This window comes from Syngnathus scovelli, chromosome 14, assembly GCF_024217435.2.
Source record: "Syngnathus scovelli strain Florida chromosome 14, RoL_Ssco_1.2, whole genome shotgun sequence".
Taxonomy (NCBI): domain Eukaryota; kingdom Metazoa; phylum Chordata; class Actinopteri; order Syngnathiformes; family Syngnathidae; genus Syngnathus; species Syngnathus scovelli.
The window spans coordinates 13,308,810-13,319,500 of record NC_090860.1 but is presented as its reverse complement, the minus strand read 5'-3'; the positions used below and the strand labels follow the sequence as shown (position 1 = coordinate 13,319,500).

Genomic DNA, 10,691 nt, shown 5'->3' with positions numbered 1-10,691 from the left:
ATTTCTTGTTTCACGTCTTTGTCGGTCAGTCCTGTTGTTGGTTGTGTTAGTAAATTATGTCAGTTTACCGAGTCTGTTAGTTTGTTTTCGTCAATAAAAGCGACATTCTTTTTTAGTCATTATTTTACTCTCATACGTGCAACCTTAGCAGACACACATTGTGCCCATTGGCAAGGCTGTAACCATGGCAACATAAGCATCATCTTTTTCGAGGCCGCAATTACAGCTTGTCACTCCCAAAGTCGATTACAGTGAAGATAACCATCTCTGTTCATCTCCACGGGGGACAGAAAAAGGCCCGAGGAGCTACATAAGCCCGAATGTGCTTTCTTTGGATGTTTTGAAAAGATTGTGATAAAGGTGCAAAGTCTGTTGTAAGCCTCCGGCCGTGTACTCGACATACTCGGCTAGTGCCCGCTGTAGCGTGACCTCCCTCTCCATTCAGGAACGGTGATGATAATCTCCTTGGTCGAAATGTTTGTTCTGGCTCGGTTCCGCCCTTTTAAACCTGACGAATAAGTACAATATGGGCTTCTGCTCGGCTCCATCACGGCTCTCAAAAAGTTCTGCCGTTAAAGGACCCTCATGGTCTTACAACAAGGCCGCAGAGTCATCAGTGGCCATTTTTTGTTTTTTCTAATGTGCCCTAAATAGCCGCAACTGTCGCGCTCTCTCTGGGTGGTCACCATGGCAACGGCAGATGGATCTTTTTCCTTTTAGTGCCTAAAGTGAATGCGTGGATGTGCTCCGCCTTTTATTATCACCATTGTGTTTAATAGCTGAAGTAGAACGGCAAAGTCGTCAGCCGAGCTCCGACCTCCGCCAAGGTCGTTAACTGAAGCTTGGAAAAAAAATCCCGACTTGGTGCAAATCTGCTTAAACTATTTTCATGAAAATACTTTTTTTCCTCACCGCATTTGGACTTTGATGACGACGTTTTCTGAGCGTCTGCGCCGCTTTATATCTCAGCGCTTCCTGTGTGGGACGTCTGTTGGCCATCTGTGGTTTGTCAGTCCACGCTGGATGAAAGATGGGACAGCTTGATCGCTGACTGATAAGGTCAAGCAGACAACATTAAATCATTAGCACCGAGTCGGTAGGATCCCATAAAAAATTTTTGGACGTGATTATGAGTTATTTTTTCTAACATTATGACCATGTTCTCATAAAATGAATGCAATATTTCCTGCTGTTCTCATCAATCACTTCCTTAAAATCACAAATAGCTTGCATTGCTCCCGTTGACGCATGCTCAGACGCTATAATTAGCCCCCCCCGCCCCCCACCCTTTCTACCTCTCTATGAAAGGCGGAGCATCTTCTGCATCAGACAGTGATGGACGAGCAGCAGCAAGTCGCCATATAACACGCATCCTCCACCTCCTCCTCCCGGTCCTGAGGTGGCTCGTCTGCGGTCTCATCCTGGTCCGGGTGGTCCTCCTTTTCATTTGATTCTAGACTGCCGCATGAAGGCAAAGTGGGGGGAGGAGGGGGGAGCAAATGGATGGAAAGATGCTCAATGACTGAATGACCGGCGGCTTGTTTGCAGGTGAGTGTCTTTTATACTAATAGGAAATAAATAAATGAATTAAAAGGGGGTTATGTAAATATGCATGATTGCCAGTGGGTCCTGTTTAACCTTGAGAATCACATGATCACCCGATGAGCAAGACACTCAGACAGACGCACATTTACATAATGCTCGGGGAAACACACACACACACACAAATATTTTAATGCTGTAGGAAAATGATGTCCTTACATTGTGTAGTTATGGATGTGAAGGTGTGCAGAACGGGCGATTGCAGTGATGGAGCACAATTGCAAAAAGAACATTGTGATCCGCTGCTGAGGAGATTATTAAATGTAACCATTCTATTTTTTGTTAGACCGCTGCCGGGAAGCAAAAAATGGGGACAAAAAGTGCAAAGGTGAAATTAGAAATTGAAATGGTAGTGTAATGCATAAAATATGTTATTTAAAATATATTTTATCTCATTGATCGTAGTATATCAGAATTTTTTTATGCTTAGTCTTTTTTCCCTCCAATTTCAATTATTGCTGTATGATATTTATATTTTAATAGTAAATGCAAACAGTAAAAAAAGAACAATCTGAATTTGTTCTTTTGTAGAAGGAGAGGGAAAAAGCAGCCGCGGCTTGGCATAACATGGGGAGGGTACTGCAATTATTGTTTTTATTTATTTCTTTTTTTTGCAAATTGTCTATAAGAAGTCAAAGGGTTCTTCTTGACCTAAGAGACCTAAACTGGAGACATAGCCTCTAAATAATGTCTTTCCTGCTGGCGAGATAAACACTTGTATTCGTGTCAGGGTGAAGTAAATTAAAAAAACTAATTAAAAAAAAAAAAAAAGCTTGGAGACAGTCCTGATGAAATACGCAGACTCTTTGGCGTCTGGAGCTTTAACTCCCTTCAGGAGACTTTGGAGGCCGAGACGCCCCCCCCTCCCCTCGGCTATTATTACCGCGTGTCCCATTAAATATTGAAATGTCAAGAGCTGTATTGAATATGTAAGGATGATGAATCACAGGGCGTTCCGAGAGGTGGCCGCTTCACGAACCCATCTTAATGTTCATTTGTCCAGCAGGTTTGTCCTCCGCCAACCTCCACCATGGAGTCCACTCACCTCCTGGGCAGCGGTAAGAAGCGGGTGAAGATCCACCCCCACACGGTCACGGCCAAGTACGCCACGCAGAGCCCTTATTCCCCTCAACCCAGCATCCACACGCACTTCCCCCAGCCCGGCGACGAGGGCTACGATGACGCGCCGTCCTTCGAGGACTTTGGTTCCTTCCTGGAGGAGACGTCAGACAAGAAGCGACTGACAGAAGCCAAGAGGTGGCCGCTCACTCTGTTTGGCTCCAAGGACAAGGCCGCCGCCCCTCCGGCTGGCAAGAGCGGGGATGGCGGCGAAGCGGGACCCAGAGCGGCCAAAGTTCCCGGGAAGGGGGTCGAGGAACAACTGGCCAGTTTCGGGGAGGCCTCGGTGTCTGCGTCTCGGCTCACCTGGGTGGGGCTGCTCATGGCGGCGCTGGCTAACGGCTGCACCGTGGTTCTGACGCAGTCGGCCTCGGAACACTTTGGCCTGGGCCCCCTCTTTCTTCTATTGGTTCGGTCCGTGGTACAGCTGTTGTCCGTGGCGTTGCCGCTGCACAAGGGGGAGAACCCTTTCGGACCGGAGGGCTACCGCCTCCGTCTGCTTTGTTACGGCGTGGCCTACTCGCTGTCCCTGTGCTGCGCTTACTCCTCGCTGACCTTCAGCTCCCAAGAAGACGTGGCCCCCGCCTGGCGGCTGGCCACCACGGTGTTGTCCGCCACGCTGGCCTTCCTGTTGCTGGAGGAGCGTCTGGGCTTGGCGGACGCCATCACCCTGGCGGCCGGGCTGTGCGGCTTGGGGGTTCTGCTGCTTCCCGCTGCAGATGAGAGCAATTCCGATTCCCAGACAGACCCCGTGGTATTCTGGAGGGGCGCGTTTGGGTGGTCCCTGTCGGCGTTGGCGGGGCTGTGGATGGCCCTGGCGCTGGTGGGGTACCGGTCCTTAAAGGAGAGGGTCAGCGTGGCAACCGCTCTGTTCACAGTGAGCTGGACGGGCTGCCTGCTGGCCCCGGCCACGGCGGTCCTGCTACAGGAGGGCTGGTCCTGGCCGTCCAGCGCTTCCGGCTGGGGGCTGGTGGCGGCCTTGGTGATCTGCTCGACCGCCGCCTTCCTCGGGGTGACGCACGGCCTCGCCCGCATCCACCCGGCGCTGGTGTCGGCCAGCCAAAGTCTGGAGGCGCCCCTGGCCACGGTGGCCCATCTGGTCATGGCCCAGCTAGCCCCCGGTGCCCCCGAGGTGGTCGGGAACGCCATGGTGATCTTGAGCGTGGGCTGGTTGGTGACCATGAAGCTGCTGCCCTCTCGCGGGGCCAGCCGACGTCACCGGGAGGAATACGAGGAGATTCTCGACTCGCCCATTAAATAAGACACTTTGACCAGCACACTCTCTCCACCGTGTCACTTGTAAAAGCTCACTGGAGCTTTTTTTCTTACCTCCACCAAGCACAAAATTAGATTTGGGAGGTTGTGTGTTGATTATTCCTGCTTTGTATTCACTGCTTGGCCTGGGTGGAGATCATTTGTGCTGTCTTTTTTGAATTTTTAACTTTTTGGGGAAGGCGGGAGGGGAAGGATAAAAAGAAAACGTGCCAACGTGTTGTCTTCTGTTAATGTGACAATAAAATCTCGCTGGTGAACAAACTGTTTGACTCTTTAAGTTCCTATCAAGGGGAGCAAAATACGAGCTTTTTCATTAGCGTCCCTTTGCGCTGCCAAGGATCTGTGCCAAACGTTCAGAAGTAAAAGAAGAGTGATGACCAAAGAGAAAAAAAATAAAAAGAGCTGGAGGTTCCAGACAGAAAATATGCAGGATGTAGCCTGGTTAGATTCTGTTTGGATTGACTCCCGTGCACATTGTGTTCTTCTTCCGGCCGTTCCCGCATCATTAGCCATCTGCTTTTGTATCTGCGTTCATTATCAGCACACCTCTCGCTTTCGTCGTCTGCGGCTAAAGAAATTGCCAGGATAAAAAAAACACGGGGACAAACATCTCGTTATAAAAAGAATGGTGTTATGTTACATTGCGAGCAAATTGAACCATTTGAAAAGCAAAATATATATATATATATATATATATATATATATATATATATATATATATATATATATATATATATATATATATATATATATATATATATATATATATAAATATATAAATAAATATATATATATATATAATTTTTATTAATACTTATTTATTTTCTTATATATTAAATTATATTATTTATATTGTATATATTTTATTATATTATATAATATATATACGTATATATTATAATATATATGCTATTATATTACATTAAATTATAACATTTCTCAGCACAAAATTGGCCGCGACTCAAAAAGGACACATTTCCACAAGGTCTTCTTTTAATGACCTTTTTATGACTTCAAATACATCCGGACAAAGACAGACAAAAAGTTCAAAGAGGGTAAAATTCCTCAATCATAATTCAAAAGTGCAAATATGTTGTGGATATAAAAAGATTGCACACCCACTGCTAAATGCCAGTTTTTATGGTGAGACCAAGATAAATCATTTCAAAACATTCCCCTATCAGCGTGACCTCTCGTTAATCTTTCCAAGAGGTAAAGTGAAAGCAAACAAGTAACACTACCACATCACAGAATTTTTTAAATAATTCATCTTAGTCTCATTTTGTTTCCAATCACAAAAACCTACCATTTGCACAGGGGTGTGTAGACTTTTGATAGCCACTCTAAGACAGGAGTCCATTTGGGGTAGGCCTCTCATGAGTTTCCTCTCTCTTTCCTCAGCGCGCCCGCCTGTTGGATCACTCGTCCGAGCTGCACGTGGAGCTTCTGCAGCTCGGTCGCTATGGCAACCAGCGCCCTCTCCACGCTGTCGGCGGGGGGTGACGTCACTCCCTGCGTCACGTCCTGCTCTTTGACACCCGACGGCGAGGCCTTGGAGCGATTATACGTCTGCAGGGTGGCGTTGAAGCGCCTCTCCCTCGCCTCGCCTTCTTCTCGGAGCTCCAGGAGATCCTGGCGAAGCAACTTGAGGGCCGCCTGCCAAGACGGGCACTGGCGGGACGCCGTCCGGGCCAGATGCTCCATCTGCACCCTGAGGGACGTCATGGCCCCGCAGCATGATTCCGACGACTCCAACAGCATGTTCTGCCTCATGTGAGAGTTCTCCAGGGCGATAAAAAGCTTGTCCCATCGAAGGAGATTTTCAGATTGGCACGATGTTTGCGACTCCGTGGAATCCTCTAAGAAGAAACGTTAACTCCTTAAAGCATTTATACACGCATTTACAAATAAATATACAGTATATAAACAAATATATACATATATTGTATACATGTACACAACATATACACGAATACAAAATATAATTTAAAAAAAATACTGAAAGAGAAATATAATCACAAAAAAGATAAATAAAAAAATAATACTATAAATACATGAAAATAGTATATTAAAAATATATTTACAATAAATTTACAAATTACAAAAAAGATAAATAAAAAAAAATAATACTATAAATACATGAAAAATAGTATATTAAAAATATATTTATAATAAATTTAATGGATTCTAAGCAGGTGTGCTGTTTTTATGGTAAAAGTCAAAGCCAAAAAAAAAAAAAATAATGATGTAACGGTACCTCCATGTTGCTCTCTGGACACCTCGTTGTCGTAGAGGTCAACGTAGTCCACCTGGTTGAGGTACGGCGACCCGCCCGCGCATGAAATCATGCACAGCAACCCCCATATTCGTAGAGCGCACATTTTTTGGGGGGGTCCAAAAGGTAGCAAAAGAAGCACTTGGCTTCTTGGAGGCCCTGGAAAAAAATGCTCGCTGTGAGCCCACGGAGGACGCCTTATAATCTCACTTGGAGGGAGGAGGGAGGGACTTTTTCGTTTCTCCTCCAGCAAAGCTCGCTTTGACTTTTCCAGTCATTAACAGACAATTTTAAATGAGATGTTTTTGAACAATTGGACTTCCTTTAGGACATTCTCGACAATTCCCAGATGCGAAATGCAGGATGAGGCCTTGAGTTACATTGACATAAATATAGATCAGATTTTATTTTACCTCGTGTAACGGTGTTGGCGGTCCCCGGGAATGAAAAAACACGAGTCAGCATCCTGAGCGGACGTGGCGGCGATCCGTGGAGGTGTTCTGCACGGGAAGAGGAAAAAGACTTGCAGATAAAAAACAAAAAAAAACCAACATTACAGCGTATCAGCAAAATGTTTGGATTTTTTTTCATCGCACGTCATAAGATGTTTTTTTCAAATAGACACACACACATTTCTATATTATTATATATATATTTATGGGTATTTCAAAATAGATATACAAATCAAGATAATGAACAAAATGAACTTGGAGGAGGTCTCATTGTGAGGGGAAACCCGATGGGAGTGAAATGACGAAAGCGCCGGTCCGCAGCATTGTGTAATAAGCTTTTTTTTTTTTTTTTTGAACAGCTAATGTGTTCCTGCCATATCAACACCAGCAGCTAGGACGAAGAGGACGTACCTTGTGCCATTTTTGCATCCATCCTGACGAAGGAGCACAAAAAAAAGTCCTTATCCATACAATTTCTTCTTCTGTAATTCACTCATCACGAGATGTTTTATGCTTACTTCCTGTGGAAGCTAATGGAAAGACTTTGGGGAGAAAAAAAAAAAAAAAAAGCAGGAAATGTAGTCGACCGTTTGCAAGGGACAGATTTAGTTGAGACTTTCTTTTTTTTTTTTTTGCTGAGTCTTAGGCAAGCGCTATTAAATATCACACCGCTGGGAAATGTTTATGTAGTGCATGTTACAAAAGTGGCCTGTGCTCCTCAATAAAAAAAATAAAAAAATAATATATATCAGTGAATAAGTATTTTTGACTAAATTTCTTTCATGGTTTTAAAATTTAAAACCAACGCGGCATAAAAATGACTCATATACAAAGAACACTGTACGTTTAAAAAAAAAAATCTATTTCAAGATCTCCACATCACTGTTTGCATATTTATTTCCACATGGCAGCCCAACGCTGACGTCAGCTACATTGTGCCACACACACACACACACACTCACACACACACCTCTAGTCCTTTACATGATGATGACATCATCTACACCTCATACAATATTCCCATTACACACAAAATGGCCTCTATGAGGTGAAAATGAACAACATATGGACGTGAAAACTGGGACTTGAATTGTCCAATTGGGACCACTGAGCAGGGGGGGGGGGTGTTTGTGTAACGATCCAATTTCACCGTACTTGGCTTGGAAATGCGAAAACACGCACGCACACGGAGAGAGCAACACAAGGTGGAAAATGAGCTCAACTGTGCCCCTGTTTTGGGGAATGATTAGGACACTTCATTAGGTACACTTACTTACACAGGGTAAAATATATGTGCCTGGGCGATATAAAAATCTCTGTCCCAAAGTAGCAAGAAGAAGTAGTTCACCTGTCCATCACTTGTTTGGCCACAATGAGGGGAAGACTGGCGAGATGGCAGCGTTCAAATTAGTTGGAAGACGCGGGCTCACAAGATGGAGGATCTGATGGACGTGCGTGATCAGGCTCCCGGTGGTTGTTGTTGTTAGTGCTCACTCCTGTCGTCCAAGAGTCTTGGTCGAATTCCGGAAGGTGGTGGACGACAACAGCGGAGGTGGGAGGAACTTGATTTTGCTCGGGAGAAGGATGCTGACAGTGAGGTGCCCCGTTGGTGATGGACGACTGCCACTTGTTGGAGCACAACACGGCCGGGATGCTGCGAGGAAAGTCCAAATTATATTTGTGTATTATCAAATATTTGCAAGAAAAGTATTTACTAGTTTTAAAGAAGATTTGAAAGAAGATTAACAAAAAACATCCATCGATTAATAAAACGTAATCCCTACAGTTTTAACCTGAATTCACAATAAATAAATAAAATGTAAACACATTAAAACAATGGTGACATGTGACTTTTCCAACCTGGCCAACTGTTTGTGGAGCTCCAGGGCGTGTTGCTTGCACTGGGCGTAGTAACATGTCTGAGCGTCCACAAAGTCGCTCAGACTCTGCATATGCTTGTCCTGACCCCAAAAATAAATAAATTAAACATCACAAAATGCTGCCTCTGTTCAAAAGTGTCACGGGGAAATTGGATTTTGTACGTGGGTGTCGCTAATTTGTCCCAGAAGCTGTCGCGTGACATCCGACTGGCGTTGAAACAAAGATTCGCAGATCCTTAGCTCCATCTCTGCCTAAAAAAAAATCACATTAGAAATTAATTCTACACACAACACCCCAGAACATCAACATGAAGACTTCTAGGATAAATTCGACTCACTTGTGAAATCTCCTGCGCCCACATCTGATTGGACGAGATAGTAAAGATGACTCAGCGACTTTGACATTGAGTGGATTCGTGACGACTCACCTTCATCCAGCGAACGCGCATGAATCTGAACATGAAGGACACCTGAGACGAGAAGTAGACGTCCTCCGTCGGGTTGTTTGCGTTCAGGTTCTGAAGCGATGACAACAAAAGTCACACTGACTGACTGCACACATCGTGTGACAAGATTTCATCATCTTCTCACCCTGGACTCTTGTTCAGCCTCGTGAGCACTCCTCACTCTGCTCTTGGCTATGTCCAAGTCCAGACGTTTGTTCAGCAACATCTTGCGCTCCTCCTGAACACAAATAATGGATTATGAAATAATTTAGGGTCCAAGGACTGACCCTTGAGGGACCCCACTTGTCACGGGCATTCGAGTCAACTTTAATAAATAAATAATGATATAATCTACCTGCATGGTTTTGTATTGACATGTGCTGAAGCGTCGCAGAGGGGTGAGAAAATGGATGTTGGTGCTTTGGGCAAATTTCCTTTGGGCCTCGCCAAGCTGCTTTTGAGCCTCGCCACACCTCAAAAGCGACGTTCCTGAACACAAACATACATCCACGTCATGATGAGGCTAAAAATCTGATTATTAGTACGGTGATGGCACTTACCATAAGGGCTGCTGGTTCCCAGCTCCAGCCCGGCCTGAATCATCTGGTCACCCAGAAGCTCTTGAGCGCGAGGTCGAGACGGGGCGGGCCAGTCCAGTTGCTCATACAGACGCTCTTCCAGCCGCGCCGCTGCTTAGCACAAAATAAAAATGACATTATTAGAACAAAATTTTGCAACACAGTTCTAGGGTTAGAGCTGGGTTGAGCTAGGGTTAGGGTTGAGCTAATTAATTGTTGTTTAATAAAATGAAATGTATTCACGTCTAAAGTCGTCATTGTATGACTGACCTGTGTTGGGCTGCAACACAGCCTCCGTCTGTGAGACCATGAGGTCCGTCCAGTTCTTAGTGGCATCCACCCGGGTCAGGAGCTCCTCCAGCTCGGGGTCTAAATCGGTCTTTTCGGCCTGACCAAGACTCTCCCCCGTGTACTGAAATTTATGCCACAGCAGCTATGTTAAAACAACATTACCAGCACACTCTCACTGTTTTAGTTAACCATTACATATTGTTCACATCAAATTATTTCTATTTTCATTATAGTTATTTGTGTTTGAATTTGGTGTGTATTTTAAAAAATGAAATATGGACTGTCTGTGTAACAGACCCACAAAAACATGCACCTGTTGATCTTTATAAATGGCTTTAGGGTAAAAATCTGGAAAAAACACTAGAATGTTTGACTTCTAAAATGAGTACTGGTGACGTAAGATTTTTTTTATTTTTGTACCTGGACCGCCCGGTTGATGAACTGGCCGGCGTCTGCAGCCAACCGCGTCAAATCCATGACGACGACGACGTCAAGGTCGAGATGAACGCCGTTACCGAAGTGTCCTCTGTCGCCCGGTAACCAAGCTAGGTGAGCGGGGTGTGTGACCGCAGACCGCTCGCTGACCCCGCCATGTTTCTTTGAGTCAAGATTAGCTTGTGACGTAATGACACGAGGTGATGTCGTCGCGATGTTTTCTTCCCTTTAGCCGGCACGGACCGCCAAATTAAAAGCGAAACCGGAAGTATAAACCCGTTTTCTTAAACTCTTTTTTTTTCCCATATATAAAATTAAATTAAACAACCGAGTAAATG

The 10,691-nt window shown here is 44.8% G+C and overlaps 3 protein-coding genes across 4 annotated transcripts; 1 reads left to right on the top strand and 2 right to left on the bottom strand.

Annotated features, from left to right (window-relative positions):
• Positions 1-1,322: 1,322 nt before the first annotated feature.
• Positions 1,323-4,258, top strand: slc35g2a (solute carrier family 35 member G2a). Of its 2 annotated transcripts, none has more exons than XM_049740841.2 (2): positions 1,323-1,548; positions 2,606-4,258. In XM_049740841.2, exon 2 carries the CDS (start codon positions 2,633-2,635, stop codon positions 3,980-3,982), a length of 1,350 nt encoding a protein of 449 aa, XP_049596798.1. In that variant the 5' UTR covers positions 1,323-1,548; positions 2,606-2,632; the 3' UTR covers positions 3,983-4,258. The 2 variants fall into 2 exon arrangements, with proteins under 2 accessions (XP_049596798.1, XP_049596797.1); XM_049740840.2 differs by having other exon boundaries at positions 1,324-1,548; positions 2,609-4,258.
• Positions 4,259-4,980: 722 nt separating this feature from the next.
• Positions 4,981-7,459, bottom strand: LOC125981084 (pentraxin-related protein PTX3). The gene is made up of 4 exons (XM_049740936.2): positions 7,135-7,459; positions 6,685-6,771; positions 6,254-6,430; positions 4,981-5,855 (listed from the first exon to the last, which is right to left on the bottom strand). Exons 1-4 carry the CDS (start codon positions 7,190-7,192, stop codon positions 5,371-5,373), a joined length of 807 nt encoding a protein of 268 aa, XP_049596893.1. The 5' UTR covers positions 7,193-7,459; the 3' UTR covers positions 4,981-5,370.
• Positions 7,460-7,596: 137 nt separating this feature from the next.
• LOC125981094 (endophilin-B1) lies at positions 7,597-10,561 on the bottom strand. Its single transcript, XM_049740948.2, has 10 exons — positions 10,339-10,561; positions 9,898-10,039; positions 9,610-9,738; positions 9,405-9,538; positions 9,195-9,287; positions 9,032-9,121; positions 8,942-8,965; positions 8,766-8,855; positions 8,584-8,684; positions 7,597-8,377 (listed from the first exon to the last, which is right to left on the bottom strand). The coding sequence occupies exons 1-10, from the start codon at positions 10,393-10,395 to the stop codon at positions 8,131-8,133; spliced, it is 1,107 nt and encodes a 368-aa protein (XP_049596905.1). The 5' UTR covers positions 10,396-10,561; the 3' UTR covers positions 7,597-8,130.
• Positions 10,562-10,691: the final 130 nt, after the last annotated feature.